Raw genomic sequence first — 14,752 nt, forward strand, 5'->3', positions numbered from 1 at the left:
GAGAGGAGAAGAGAGGAGAAGAGAGGAGAGGAGAGGAGAGGAATAGAGAGAGAAATCAAGTTTCTCCCTAGGCTAGGATTTTAAAATTCCATCTCATATTCTTTGGGCATGTGGCCAGGAGGGACTGATCCTTGGAAAAGGACATCATGGTCAGAAGGGTGGAGGGACAGAGCAGGAGAGGAAGATACCAGATGAGATGGATTGGGCAATGGGGGTAGGTGTGTCAGCGTTAGTGAGATTGGCTTAGGACAGGGCAGGTTTCAGATCTGTTGTACATAGTGTCACTATGAGTCACAATTCGACAGCACATAACGTGAATCACAGTCAACTTGAAGGTACTTAACAACGATGTGTGTGCAAGAGAGAGGAGAGAGAAACTGATTTATCTCAGCAAATAGCTCATGCTGTTGAAGAAGTTGTCAAGTCCCATTAGAAATCAGGGTAGTTAGTGGTTTCTCAAGTGGCGGCAGAGGCTGCTCAACCCAAGATCTGCAGGCCAAAAAGCAGACTTCTGGCTCAAGAGGCTGATGCATCCAAGATAAATCAGTAAGATGGGAGGCTGCTGATTTTGGAGGCTGAAGAATCCAAGATTGCAGGCAAGATAGCAAGCTGCTGGTTCAAGTACAAAGAACCCCAGCTCTGATGGTGATGAGGCAAATGTACTATCCAGATTGAGCAAAAAGCAAGAGCTTTGCCATATAGTCAGTGTAAGCCATACCTCCTACAACACTGAATTTCAACTATTTGGGTATTAATAAGAGATCTCATCAGAGTTAACTATATTATATATCATCAACGGCATGTTCCTGTTTTCAATGACGACTCGTCATGATCCCACGGACAACAGATCAAAATATGGTCCTATCCTGCACCACCCTCATGGTCTCTGCCATGCTCAAGCCCATCACTGCAGTCATAGTGTCACTCCATCTAATTGAGCATCTTGCTCTCTTATTGACCATCAGTTTACCTTTCCTAGTATACTATCTTTTCCCAAGAATTGGCACCTTCCAACAACATGCCCAAAGTACATAAGACAAAATTTCACCATCTTTGCCTCTCAGGAACACTCTGGTGGCACTTCCTCCAAGACAGACCTCAATGGGTTAGGTAAGCATTAAACCAGAGTACGAGGATGCATACAACAGGTTAGCAGATTGCCTGATACTCAGTAAGACTTAATAAACTCAAGCCAGTATTACAGTCAAGTGGTTGTTGTTTTATATCATAGATTCAGAACAAACTCGTGGCTGACCCTCCAGCAAGTCTTCAGAGGCTGTAAACTGCAAGGGGCCCTTAGCAGTAGCAGGTCATGAGAGTTGTTCACTAGCTCCCTTTCCCTAAGAGACCTGAGCAAAGTGTTTTCGGATTTTGGCGATTGCTGCTGCTTCTCATTGCACGTCTTCAGTTCTCAAAAATATCAACCTTCCTTTCGGGTTCAGATGAGGTGCTATTACTTCCTACGAGTGACCTTCCTAGCTTTTTCTATTTTCTCTCTCATGTCAAAGGATGGCATAGGATAGGTCAAGGTTCAGATGCGTCGTTCATAGAGTCGCTCGAGTCTCTCTGACTGACAGCCTCCAGGTCTTACTCTCAATTCTGCTAATAAGTCGATGTTTGCCTTTGGACAAACAAAAATTGGCATCGAGTCACTTTTCTGTTTCTCATTTTCCATCAGTCAAAAGCTAATATTTGACAAAAAAGATCTTTTTTGTCCCCAGCTTTAAGAACAAAACTCACATTCCCACCGGCTTCTTAAAGAGTTCATTCAACAAAAGTAGTTGGTGCCTGAGGCTTGAAGTCTCTGCAGAAAGCCTTAGAAGTACCTTGGGTCAATCTCAGATTAATACCGCGGCAGGTTCCGAGGAAACTCTGGTGGCTTAGTTGAGAGTTGTACTGCAAACCCAAAGACAACCGCTTCCAATTCACCGGCGACAAAGATGAGCAGTTTACTCCCCACCTCGCATCCTATACCTGTACGATTTACAGTCTCTGAAAATGCACTGTAGGATCAGCTACGAGCTTATTCCAATTGCACGGCAGTGAGTGAATGAGCGAAACCGGGGGAAACCAACATCACCACTTTACACCAGATATGCCTAACCTTTCACAGAACACTTGACTTCTCATTTCCGCCTTTTCCAAGTACTTCCGGAGCATATATTTCTTTAGGCTCTGTTTAAGACCCGCCCTTTTACTTGGAGGCTATTAGCCGTCTTTCTAAGGACGAGGTCGTTGATTGGCTTCCGTCACTTCTATAAACAAGGCGTTCCTGGTCTCCCCGGTAACGCCCTACTTAAATACCCGATTGGTTAGTACCGTGTAGCCACTTTCCGTCTAGGCGGTGAGTGGATGAGTCCCGGTGCGGGACGTGTTTGTTGGTCGTTGTTGGTTGGTGTTATGTTTTCGGGATTCCGGAGCTGACGTGGCTTAAATTGGGAACGGGGGGGCCGGAGCCTCCGGCTGCCGCCGCTTCCAGGTGAGTGGGGGACTCCTGCTCCCCAACTCCTCCCCTCTACAAGTCCTTTAACTGCCACCCAGCCGAGGAAGCCACCAGGGCTACCGACGCTGCTGCTTCCAGCCCTCACGTCCCTTCTATCCCTTCAGTCTAGGATCCAGCTCTTTACCCGTAGCTTCCATTCACCCGCCAGGCCTAGTCATTAGTTTCTCAAATGCTGAGAGACTTCAGGGTCGCCTCTGGGGCCTCGGAACACAAATCCTTCTGTCTGATTATTAAAATTCCTCCGAGAGCCGCCCGGAAAGACGCCTGGTTGGGTCGGATCCTCACGCCCATGTTTCCTGAGCGGCCTGTGCCGGCCGGCCTCCTCAACACTACCAACGACTTCGGAGAGAACTTGCCCAGACCTCTGTCCTCAGACCCTAAATAAACTTCTCCCTGCAGGAGGCGCGATCCATACAAATCAAAAGTCTTTAGGGCAGAAATCACAGAAACGGAAGATAATTTGTGCAAGGCCTGGCCAAATGATTTTGCTAATGGCTTACTGGACAGCTGAGAAGGGTGTGCTCCTAAGGATACGAGAATCACAGAAATCGGAAGTGGAATGACTGTTAAAGGGAAGGGGACCCTGAGAAGAGTTCTGGAACTTTTGGTGTTGAGGGAGTTTACCCCGTTGGAGTGGTGTGTAGGAATGTGAAGGGGAGGGTGTGCCCAACTTATTAATAACAGTAACAGTTGTCCATAGCTGGAAATAGGTGGACAGTGGGTCAGATATTTAAAATTACCGAGTAAGCACTTTCATTTTTGTAGGTAGTTGGAGGCACTTTCTGAGCACTTAAAGTACTGTTGACAGCACTCCCTCCTGAAAGGCTATAGACCTTGACAGAATTGTTTGGACTACACGTTAATTTCTTTCTTGGTAGAGGGTCTTCGTAAAAGAGAATGGCCTTCAGTGGGATGGATGAACTCGTTGGCTGCACCAATGGGCAGAAACATAGGAAGATTATAAAGATGGCGTAGAGCACACAGTTCTTTGTTCGTTCTGACCTAAGTTGGCATTTAACAATAACAGATTGATCTGGAGTTTTTAAAGAAAGGGGGTGTTGAGTAGGGAAGGAGGTTCACAACAACCTGTTGTTCCAAACTGCAAATGTGATTTCCTATAGGAACAATATATAAAATACACTCCTGTTGAGCAATTTAAACTCATTTCATTGCCATTGAGTCAAAATCGACTCATAGTTGACTGATTAGTGAATGGATTTCTGCAGTTATAAATCGCTTTGAAGGAGATTGTCTTTCTCTCCACCATGTGCTTCCATCTCCATATTCAGCATTGTTGAATAGAATGTTGGAGGATAATGTTACTCAGAAAATAGAATGTATTTTGTATATGTCCACCATCCAAGAAGCTTATGGACTAGATGATAAGAGCTCCTTTTAAATACACAAGTCATGGAACAACACTGTTAATAATACTGCCACTAAAATTAGCTTTATAAAAGCAGTATAAAAATGGTCTTTGCCCCCCATACTATTCCTGTCCTCTACACTTTTATTATAATGGTTGCAGCATGTCTATATTGTTAGAAGATAGAATCATTAGATCTTATACTGTGTCCATCACAGTACTATTCTGCAAAAACTATATTATTTGATGCTCACCATCACTTCTTATGGTGCTGTTACCCTAGGGTTATTTTTAAATTTTTTTAATTTTTTAATTGATATTTTAATGAAAATTTTCAGGAAACTTGGATTTCCATTCGTTCATTGTCGCAGATTTTCCTCCCTTCCACCCCTAATTCACTTTTCTTTAAAAAAGATTCTTTAATTGTTGCACAGTTTCCTCCTTCGTCCTTCCCTCAGTCCACTTTGCTATACACCTCTTATTCTGCAGTGTTGTCATGCAGGTATTATCTAATATATTTCTTTTAGACAGGTCTTTCGGTCATCTGTTTCAATGCATGTTCATTATTTATCCTCTCTTTTCTTAGTTTTCTCCCAGCTGCAGTATCAGTCCTGTTTTATAACAGTGGCATTATACAGTATTTGTCCTTTTGTGACAGATATTTCACTCAACATAATGTCCTCCAGGGTCAGTCATTTTGTATAATATTTTATGAGTTCCTTGTTTTTCAGTGTTGCGTTGTATTTCATTTTGTGAATATACCACAGAGTCTCTATCCATTTGTTTGTTGATGGGCTCTTGGGTTTTTTCCATCTCTTTGCTTTTGTGAACAGTAATTGTGTATGTGCATATATTAGCTTGGGTGGCAGTTCTGGTTTCTTTAGGGTATATTCCCAGTAGTGCAATTGCTAGGTCAAATGGTATTTGTTTCCAGCTTTTTGAGAAAGTGCCATACTGCCTTCCAGAGTAGCACAATTTTACACTCTCACTAACAGTGAATAATGGTTCCAGTTTCTCCACAACCTTGCCAGCATTTGTTGTTTGCTACTCTTTTGAATTTTGCTGTTGTTACTGGAGTGAGATGATATCTCATAGTTGTTTTGATTAGCATCTCTTAAGAGCTAGGGATTTTGAATGTTTCTTCATGTATTTGTTGGCTATCTGAATGTCATCTCTGGTGACGTGTCTGTTCATATCCTGTGCCCACTTTGCTATTGGGTTGTTTACCTTTATCGTGTTTGGGTGCTCAAGTACTCTGTAAATTCTAGGTATAAGTCAGACATGTCATTACCAAATATTTTTTCCCAGTCTGTGTCTTTCATTTTTAGCCTGTTGGAGAAGTTTTTTGATGTGCATAGGGATTTGATTCTTAGAAGGTCTCATTCATCTATTTTATTTTATCCTGGTTGTAGGACTGGTTTGTTTTGTTTTGTTTTTTCCTGAGCTTTGTGAACCATATTATGCCTATTGACTTAGCTGTAGGCCCATTAACTGAGTTATCCCATAACCCCAAGTTTCTAAGCATTCAGACACAGCCAGTCCTACAGGGTGGGTGGTTACTTGATGACGTTCCTCATTTCTTCTTGCCATTTTTAATTAACACATTACTAATTAGGGATAATTTTAGATTTGTGACACAGATAGTAGAATTTTTATATCCTCCATTTTCTAATATTAAATAAATCAACATTGATATATCCTTATTAATTCAATTTTGCTCGGATTTCTTTAAAAAAAATTTTTTTTTAATGACTTGCTGTGTGCTGTCAAATTTGATTCGACCAGCACTGGAGGACATTGCCCCTCCTTCTCCAGCGTAGCATCTGGTGTATTTGAACTGTGTGCCTTTCGGATTGCAGAGTAGCTTCTTGCTACAAGACCACCAGAGCTCCCTTAGATTTCTTTAGTTTTTAATGACTTTTTCTGTTTCGAAATTCGATAGGACATCACATTGCACCTCCATGACATTTAGCTCGTTTGGAGTCCCTGGCCTGTACAAACAGTTTATATGCTTGACTGCTAACTGGAAGTGTAGATTTGAGTTCACACAAAGGTGCCTGGAAGAAGGGACTGCAGATCTCCTACTGCAGAAGGAGCTTCTGAAAGTCCTATGAAATGAACACAATTTACTTCAACACACTTGGGACGGCTGTGAGTTCGAGTTCACTTAGTGGTATTTTTAAAAATCCATTTTCTCTCCCCTTCATAAAAATAAAGTTGCCATTTAGTGGATTTTTTACTCAGCAACCCAGTACCACTTTGTTTTGCTGTGCACAGGGTGCCATTGAGTTATAGTGACCCTGTGAACAATGGATTTGAACCTTGTCCTCTCCTGTGCCATCTTTGACACACCTGAACCTATTGGCTGCAGTCACTTTATCAATCCATCTTATTTAGTATTTTCTTCTCTTTTACTGACCCTCCACTTTTCCAAGCATAATATTCCTTCCCAAGTGTCTCCAAGCAACAAGCTCAGTGGATATGAGATGAAACTTTGCCATCCTTGTTTCTAGGAAACTCTAGCTGCATTTTTTCCCAAGACCTATCTGTTCTTTTTTCAGTTTTTGGAATATTCCATAGTCTTCTCTAATACTACAAATCAAAGAAATCAATTCTTCTGTAATCCTTAGTCATTGTCCAGCTCTCAGTTGTATAGCAAATGATTGAAATGGTTAAATCAGGTGCATCTTAGTCTTTAAACCGACATCTTTCCTCTTTCATATTTTGAAGAAATCCCTGACAGTGAACTTGCCAAGTGGAATATGTCTCCTGATCTCTTGACTGCTGGTACCAAGTGTGTTGATTGTGGATCCAAGTAAGATGATAATTTCAATTTTCTCCATTTATCATGTTGTTGCTTATAGGTCCAGTGGCGAAGATTTTTGTCTTCTTGATGCTGAGATGCAATGTATATTGAAGGCTGTAGTCTTTAATCTCCTGCAGCAAGGGTTTCAAGTCCTCACTTTGAGCAAGCAAGATTGTGTCATCAGCAGAACACAAATTATTGATAAGTCGTCTTCTGATCCTGATGCCACATTCTTCATAGAGTCCCAACTTTTTGAATGATCTTTTCCAGCATACAGACTGAATAGGATGCAACCCTGATGCACACCTTTCCTAATTTTAAACCATGCAGTTTCCTTGGTCTGTTCAGACAGTAGCTTTTTGGTCTACTTATAGGTTTTGCATGATTATAATAAAGTATTCTGTATAGGATGCTACAAGTCTGGAATACACTACAGGGAGGCTAATAGCGAGCTCAGTAATACATTAAAATCCTGTATGTCTTGAGTGTGTTTTGATAGTTTATATCTTTTAAAGAATTAGGTGCATTTACTCTACTGCAGCAGCTTTATGGGTTGATTGACAACACTGGACTGAAAGACATCAAATAAGGTGGATAAGACTAAGCAGAATTCCAGTTGGTTATACATGAGGTCACCACCTTAGAGCTGGCTCTATGGCCACTAAAAAAATGTTCTTTTATTATAATTTCATGTATATTCAATCAGCAGGTCTGCTTTTAATAATTTTTTCTTCTTGTTCAGTCTTTATTAAACTTCTCAGTTGACCAACTTTTAGTTTTAATACTTTTCTCTGTCGCTTTTCTCTTTCCAACCTCATTTATTTCTCTTCTTTATTTGATTCATTCTACTTGCATTTGTTTTTATTTTCTCTAATTTTGTACTGCAGAAGCATGCGTTATAGATTTTAGAACTTATTTTCCTTGTATAATGTTTTTAATTATATTTAACTAAAAATTTTTATTGAAAATTTGGAGCATCTACAAAATTTATCAAGAAAACTTCCTTAAACATGAGGCATATAAAAGAAAGTTTCTACAGAATCATAAAGTTTATTTGTAAAAGTCTGAATAACAATCTAGCAGGGAAAGAAATAGTTATAATTTCTTACTTACAAATGAATTTTTAATGAAAGAAAGGCCATCAAAGTAACTTTTAAATACAGTATTTTCCACTTGCTTATATTGTTATATTTTGTTTAGAGAATGATATTAATGATAGTGGTTAAAATCTTTATAGTTCCCACGGAAAAAACAAAGTACTCACAGTCAGATGCTTTTTTGAAGACATTTTGCAGTCTGCACACTAACAGCATTGTAGTATATTTAACTTGGTTAGTATATTTACTAATATTAGAGAAGAGTTAGTTCTATTTTACTGATTCTGATACTTTTTTTCCCTCCAGAAATGTTTTGTTGATTGACAGAAATAGCAAACACTGTATTTAATGAATTATTAAGAAATCATAATATGGGGCCTCCCATTCGCCAAGTTAATAACTCTGATTTTAATTGGTAGGAGAGATATTCTGTATTCTTTTGAGGAAAATAATTTTAGATGCCTGTAGCTTTATGATGAGCTGAAGAGAATATTAGGAATATTGAGCTTTAGACAAATGATCCTTCTGTTTGTAGTTTAAAAACCACAGTGAGAGTAACACGTCCTGAATGAAATTTTAGTTTGCTCCTCTTGGGTTTATTACTGTTGGTTTGTTTTCATTCTTCTTTTGTAGGTTACTATTCCTGTTCTTTAAGAATGGATGAGTGACAGATGGGGGAACTGGACTTCTCTTGTGTTTAACAATATCTCTTTACTTTTATAAATTCATCTATATCCTCTCAGTATAGTTGATGTATTATATATTTGGAGCTCCACACAATGAACCAAAACAATCTCTTTAGTTTCTGAAAAGACGAGCATTATTGCTTTGTGGTAAGAGCAATTTATTCACCTATTACCTTGTTTTTTAAATTTTGAGCTACAACAATTTATGGCTTGTAATCTTTTTTCTCTTTGGTAAAATTAGTATAATTATTAATACCGTAAATGAAATCTTTTAACAATTTAAAATTTTTATGTGTAAACTGCTTAACATTTAAAGTTTTTGTTTGAAAAGGCTTAAGTATATGATAACTTTGTAATAGCTTTGAATGGCAGCAATTGTTGAGTCAGAGATAGAAAATTTTCTTTAAAAGAATTTAAGATGGCAAAAAAATGAAGGTAAATTAGAATGTGGAAACTATAATATCTTTTCCCTGATGCACTGTAATCTCTTTTTTTTTTGTTTTTTTGTTTTTTTAAATACTAGGTGAGACCACAGGGATTGGATATGGAGCCCAACAGCCAACTGCCTCAGAACGATGTTCTGGAGCGCTTGTTTCACACGGAGCAGTTAGTGGTGCAGCTCAAAGATCTTATTAGGCAGAGAGACCATGAATTACAACAGAAAGATGCTACTCTTGAGGTACTATTCCATTTGTATTTTCTTGTCCACATTTCCTGAAACAGACCGTTCACTTAGATTTTCCTCTTCACTTAAATTCTCTCAGAATCTGTTAAGATTCTGATTCTTCCTTTCCTAATACTGGAAGATGATGCCTTTCTTGTAAATAACATTTGTTACAGAGTAACTTTTTGGTATGTTGTAAACATTTATGCCTTTACTGTTCTTGTTTTCCTCAGGAGGAACGAAAAGCTGCTGAAGACAAAATAAAGAAAATGCGACTTCATGCTAAAGCAAAAATAACATCTCTGAATAGACAGCTGGAAGAGATGAAGGCACAGTCTGCCCTGCCTACTGAATCTCAGCGGGAGGAGCAACACTCCAGGGTACAGCGCTTGACTAAAATACTTCCTGATTCAAAAAAGTCTTCCCAGTGTATCAGATCTTCACTAATCACATTTACAAAGCTAAAGTAATGGAGCACTAAGTGCTGACCTTTCTTATCCAGCTAGACTGTAGGCCACATGTGGGAAGAATAATACAGATGCAAGATACCAGTTGTTACTTTGACTTTGAGAAGGAAATGTTATCAGGAAGAAATAAGTACTGACTTGAAATAGAAAAGAGAGGCACATGCTTATTGGAGAAATTTTATCATAGTCTAGTTTCCAAGGTTCCCCCTAACGCTAGAGTTTTTTACTTTGGTGGTTGAATATAAAATATTCTGTGTTCTAGTACAACCATGTAATGGCAGGTTATGCTGTGGGCTGAATTTACTATGCTGGATTACCTGTGCTCCCTAATAGGCATGTTCTCTAGGCTTATACAGCCATAAACAAAACACCCTAAGGTTAAAGATGTCAACAGAGGAATAAGGAAAGTACTGTCCTTTGGGCAACAGAATGTTTCAATACTTAGGAACTTTTTCTGTGCTTGAACTCTAAATGAGCATATTCACTCTGTTATTTAAACAAAGTTCAGTTTTGTGGAGAGGTTGATAATTAGTATAGGGAGGCAGGTATGTAACATGCTTGTATAATTCTTGAGTTAAGATGAAACACTTTATAGGAAATCTTTTTATTTTCACCTTTTGACCCACCAGGAATCTTTTAGGAAATGAGGTTTTAGTTGATAATCTTGGCACAACCTTTAAGGTTATCCCCAGAACCCTGGTTAGCCTTTCCTTTTGAATACTCAGAAGCCATTACTTTTTTGGGGTGTGCTCGTCAATATTGTTAATACCATATCCAATCAAAATATTGAAGATCATCCAAAAATGGCCAGAACAGTACATTGACAGGGAATTGCCAGACGTTCATACAGGATTTAGAAGAGGCTATGGCACCAGATCTATCATTGCTGATGTCAAATGGATCTTGGCTATAAGCAGAGGATACCTCTGAATGTCTGTTTGTGTTTTATTAACTAAAACTTTGATCGTGTGGATCTAAGAAACTATGCCTAATATTGAGAAGAATGAGAATCTCAATGCTTAATTGTGCTCATCCAAGAAGCAAGAAGCTCTTGTCTGATAGAGCAAGAAGCTCTTGTCTGAAAGAGAAGGGTAACACTGCATGGTTTAAAATCAGAAAGGTTGTGTCAAGGATGTATCCTTTCTCCATACCTATTCAGTCTGTTTGCTGGACTCTGAAGAGGAATGTGGCATCAAGATCAGAGGAGGTCTCATCAATAATCTGCATTACACAGATGACACAACTTTGCTTGCTCAGAGTGAGGAGGACTTCAAACACAGCCTTTGGTATAGATTACATCCCAACATCAAGAAAATGAAGGTCCTACCATGGAGTCAACAGACAATATGATAGATGGAGAAAGGATTGAAGCTATCAATGATTTCATCTTACTTCCATTGACAATCAACAACCTGGCAAGCTAGAGACATATTGCATTGGGCAAGTCTGTTTTCAGGAACTTCTCCAGAATACTTAAGAGGAATGATGTCAGCTTAAAGACCAACATGCACCAAGTTCAGGCCATGGTGTTTTCAGTTACATGCTGTGCATCTGAGAGCTGAATAATGAATAAGGATCACAGAAGAATAATTGATGCCTTTGAGTTGTAGTGTTGGAGAAGAGTATTGAACATTCCATGGACTGCGAAAGAAACAGATAAGTCTTGCAAAAAGTGCAGCTAGAGTGCTTTTTGGAGGTGAAGAGCATAAAGCTCTGTCTCTCCTACTCTGAACATACTGCTAGGAGAGGCTGTTCTCGTAAAGGGACATCATGCTTGGAAAGACAGAGGGTCAGGGATAGAGAGGAGGACCCCCAACAAGATAGACTGACACAGTGTCTGCAGCAATGGGTTCCAGAATGTCTGAGATGATGGAGATGTTACAGAATAGGACAGGGTTCAGATGTGTTGTTCATTAGGTTGCTATGAGTTACACTCAATAGCACCTAACAACAACAATTTTATTTAAGGGAGCTTTGACGGCTTAGTGGTAAAAAGCTGCCCAAAGGCACAGAATTCCAGTCTACCAGCTGTTCTGCTGTTTCTGTTTCCTGCTATTGACTTGACTTACTATTATCTTCTTTTGATTGCTTTCCAGTGTCTTCAGCTGTTTCATTTAGTGCTTGGATTCCCTATTTGTATTTTTCTCCTTTTCTGTATTTTGTATAGTTGAGGGTAGGAATGTTCCCAGTGGTATGGGATGTACTAAATTATTTAAAATATCAAATATAGACAGTACCGATACTTAGTCATATTTCTTTAATGATAATTAAATGCTTGTGTTAATATTTTTGGCTTATAATCTAACAAAAACCTATGAGCTAATTAGTTTAGGAGTAAATAACTGATTCCTTACATCAAATAGATTTTTGACACCTCTTGGAAGAGGGTTAATTTTATACTTGTTTACCTTTTTGTTTGCATGAGGACTTACTTTTGTGGGGGTCAAGGTGAGAGAAGGTGATTGAGGAAGAAATGTGTCCACTTTTCCTATCAGATTATCTAATCCTGCTAAGAACAGGAAGATAAATAGTGAAATTTATCAGCATACTTCTAGTCTACTAAACTTTTTTAAAAAAATTTTTTACTAGATTATTTACAAAATTCGAAAACATTGTTTTCAAGAACAAATTCTTTGAATTTCCCTCATCCCCCCCACCCAACAAATTGTATAACCCCGTGATTAATCCCCCTTCCCCCTGCATATCCTCATCCCTCTGCTTCCAGCCTCTCCTACCCCTCTTGGATCCTTACACTCATTCTATAATAATGGTTTTATATTTATGTTTTATGTTTATCCTTATGGAACTGAGTTAGTTCACTCAGCATAATGCTCTCCAATCCCTCCCAAGTTAGATAATAATTTACAAAGTTATTGCTCCTGCATGCTGCCTAGTATTCCGTTGTGTGAATGTACCATAATTTCTGAATCCATTCATTTGTGATTGGACATTTAGACTGTTTCCATGTTCTTGCCATAGTGAATATTGCTACAGTGAACATCGGTGTACAAATCTCTGGTTTTGCCTCAGTTCTCATTTTCTCAGGGGTAGTGGAATATCTGGGTTTTTTGGAATTTCTCCTAATCTTTTATGGGAAAATTGGATTCACTTGGAGTCAGATTAATGAACCCTTAGAAGGAATAATGATTTGTGCTAAGATTATGAGAATAAAATAAGCAAAGAATTTAGTATGAGAACTGAAAAAAACTTGATATTCACATGGTTGCCTATAGCGAACTAGAAAAAAAAAAGATGAATTGTAATTCTTTAAAGAAATTACTTATCTCTCCTGTGTTTCAGCATGAAACGAGTTCAACTGAGGAAGATGAGGAAATATACCATATCAAACAGAAACTTGCGGAGAAAGATGAACTTATTAACAGTTTGCAAGCCCAGCTTATGCAAGCTCAGGCAGAACAAGCAGCACAGGTAGGGATGGAAGTCTCTCATAATTGCTAGGTTAAGGTAATCAGTCAGTTGATCTATCATTATCTCCCTTTCTCTTTTTTCTTAAGTGTAATTTTACTATAATGTGCATTGGTGTTTGTCATTTTTTTTAATACACAAATGTTTATTTCTGAATTAAACATTCCCCTTTAACACAAGGAATGAAATTCTAAATCTTCATAAAGATGAATTAAAAATTAAATCCTTCCAGTATAGTGTATATAATCACTGTGTTCTTGGTCACTACTGGCATTTACTATCAAAAACAAAGACAGGTTATTTAAAAATCATGCTACTGGATTTCTATATCTTCCTCTATGACCAGTTCTATACTGATCTGCAGTGTTTAAAAGTTTACATCACCAAATCGAAGCAGGTTTAAGGTGTCAAAGAGCTGTGCATTAAACACAAAATAAACAATAAAATTATAAGATATAGTCAAGTTCATAACGAATATAGGTGTTCTTATCATCATTGTGGTGTTTGTCATTTTGAATTGATATTTTTAGGGACCAATAGACTCTTTCAATATATGGCTTCAAATATCTTTATCTTCTTGAATTATATAACTTGTAGTATTCAGTTGGAACTGACTCATAGTTGACCGTCCAGTGGGTTTGCAGTGTTTGTAAATTGCATAGGAAGAGATTGCCCATCTTTCTCCCTCGGGGCTGCTCATGGATCAACCACCAGAAAGTCGTGGTGTGTGAGTTAGCACCTCAGCTCCCTGCAGGCTGGGTCACGAGAGCTTCCTCAACAGGTGAATATGCAAAATGTGTTACATGTGTAACTCTGCATAAAGAGAAACTGAATCCTGATACATGTCATAGCATTGATGAACCTTGAGGTAGTATATTTTACTTACTCATTAATGTAAAGTACATATGTTGTTATTAATTGCCATCAAGTCAAGTGCGACTCATAGCAGCTCTGTGAACAAAAGACCTAATGCCCTTCCATAGCTATCATCAGTTCCAAGTTCATAGAGTTTCCAGAGGCATGTGGTTTAGGAAGTCGATGCCACTCCTGCTTCCAAACCTATTTTACAACTAGGAGCTTTACCAAACACTGTTGACATTGGGAAACCATTCTGGTATTTGATATCCCAATGGTACAGGTTCAGCATCACAGCAAACCCAGGTTACTTTATACTGCATATTGACAAAGAGTGATTTACAAAGTGGAAAGAGTGTTTCTCCAGATATAAACAGCATTAGTTTCCTTTAGCAGTGGTTAAGTGTCGTCAATTTGAATATGACAGAGTAAGTTTTGCACAAAATACCTGAACACTGTTCCACAACTAACATGATTTCTGTACAGAACTCGGTTCTATAACTAACACTATTTCTGTACATTTAAAGAGTTTAGAGAGTCTGTAGAGTTTAGAGAGTTTGTAGAGTTTCCAGAGGCACCTAGTTTAGGAAGTGGATGCCACTCCTGCTTCTCAGCATAAATCAATCTGGAAGCTCATCCAAACACTGTATATAATGGGTAACCATTATGGTATTTGACAAGACTGTGTAACAGTGTGCATCATCACAGCAACACAAAGTTGTTCAGTTCAGCAAATAGACAAAAGTTTCTTGTTTCATTTAAGGAATGTTCCTGCAGGGTTTCAAAGCCATGCCCTTGAACAGACATCCACCCTAGGCAAAGGCTCGAGGACATCTGCTCTTGAAGGGAAAAGAGCAGTAACACACATCAGACACAGCTCCA

At 38.5% G+C, this 14,752-nt stretch overlaps 1 protein-coding gene across 1 annotated transcript in view; it reads left to right on the forward strand.

Annotated features, from left to right (window-relative positions):
- The first annotated feature begins 9,002 nt into the window (after nt 1–9,002).
- The window catches only part of GOLGB1 (golgin B1), an 83,586-nt gene continuing 77,836 nt past the window's right edge, over nt 9,003–14,752 (forward strand). The window contains 3 exon segments of the mRNA XM_006884312.1: nt 9,003–9,137; nt 9,356–9,502; nt 12,890–13,018. Coding sequence (XP_006884374.1) covers nt 9,003–9,137; nt 9,356–9,502; nt 12,890–13,018 — 411 coding nt within the window.

Source organism: Elephantulus edwardii, unplaced genomic scaffold (assembly GCF_000299155.1).
Source record: "Elephantulus edwardii isolate Elephantulus edwardi_28Jun2011 unplaced genomic scaffold, EleEdw1.0 scaffold00032, whole genome shotgun sequence".
Taxonomy (NCBI): domain Eukaryota; kingdom Metazoa; phylum Chordata; class Mammalia; order Macroscelidea; family Macroscelididae; genus Elephantulus; species Elephantulus edwardii.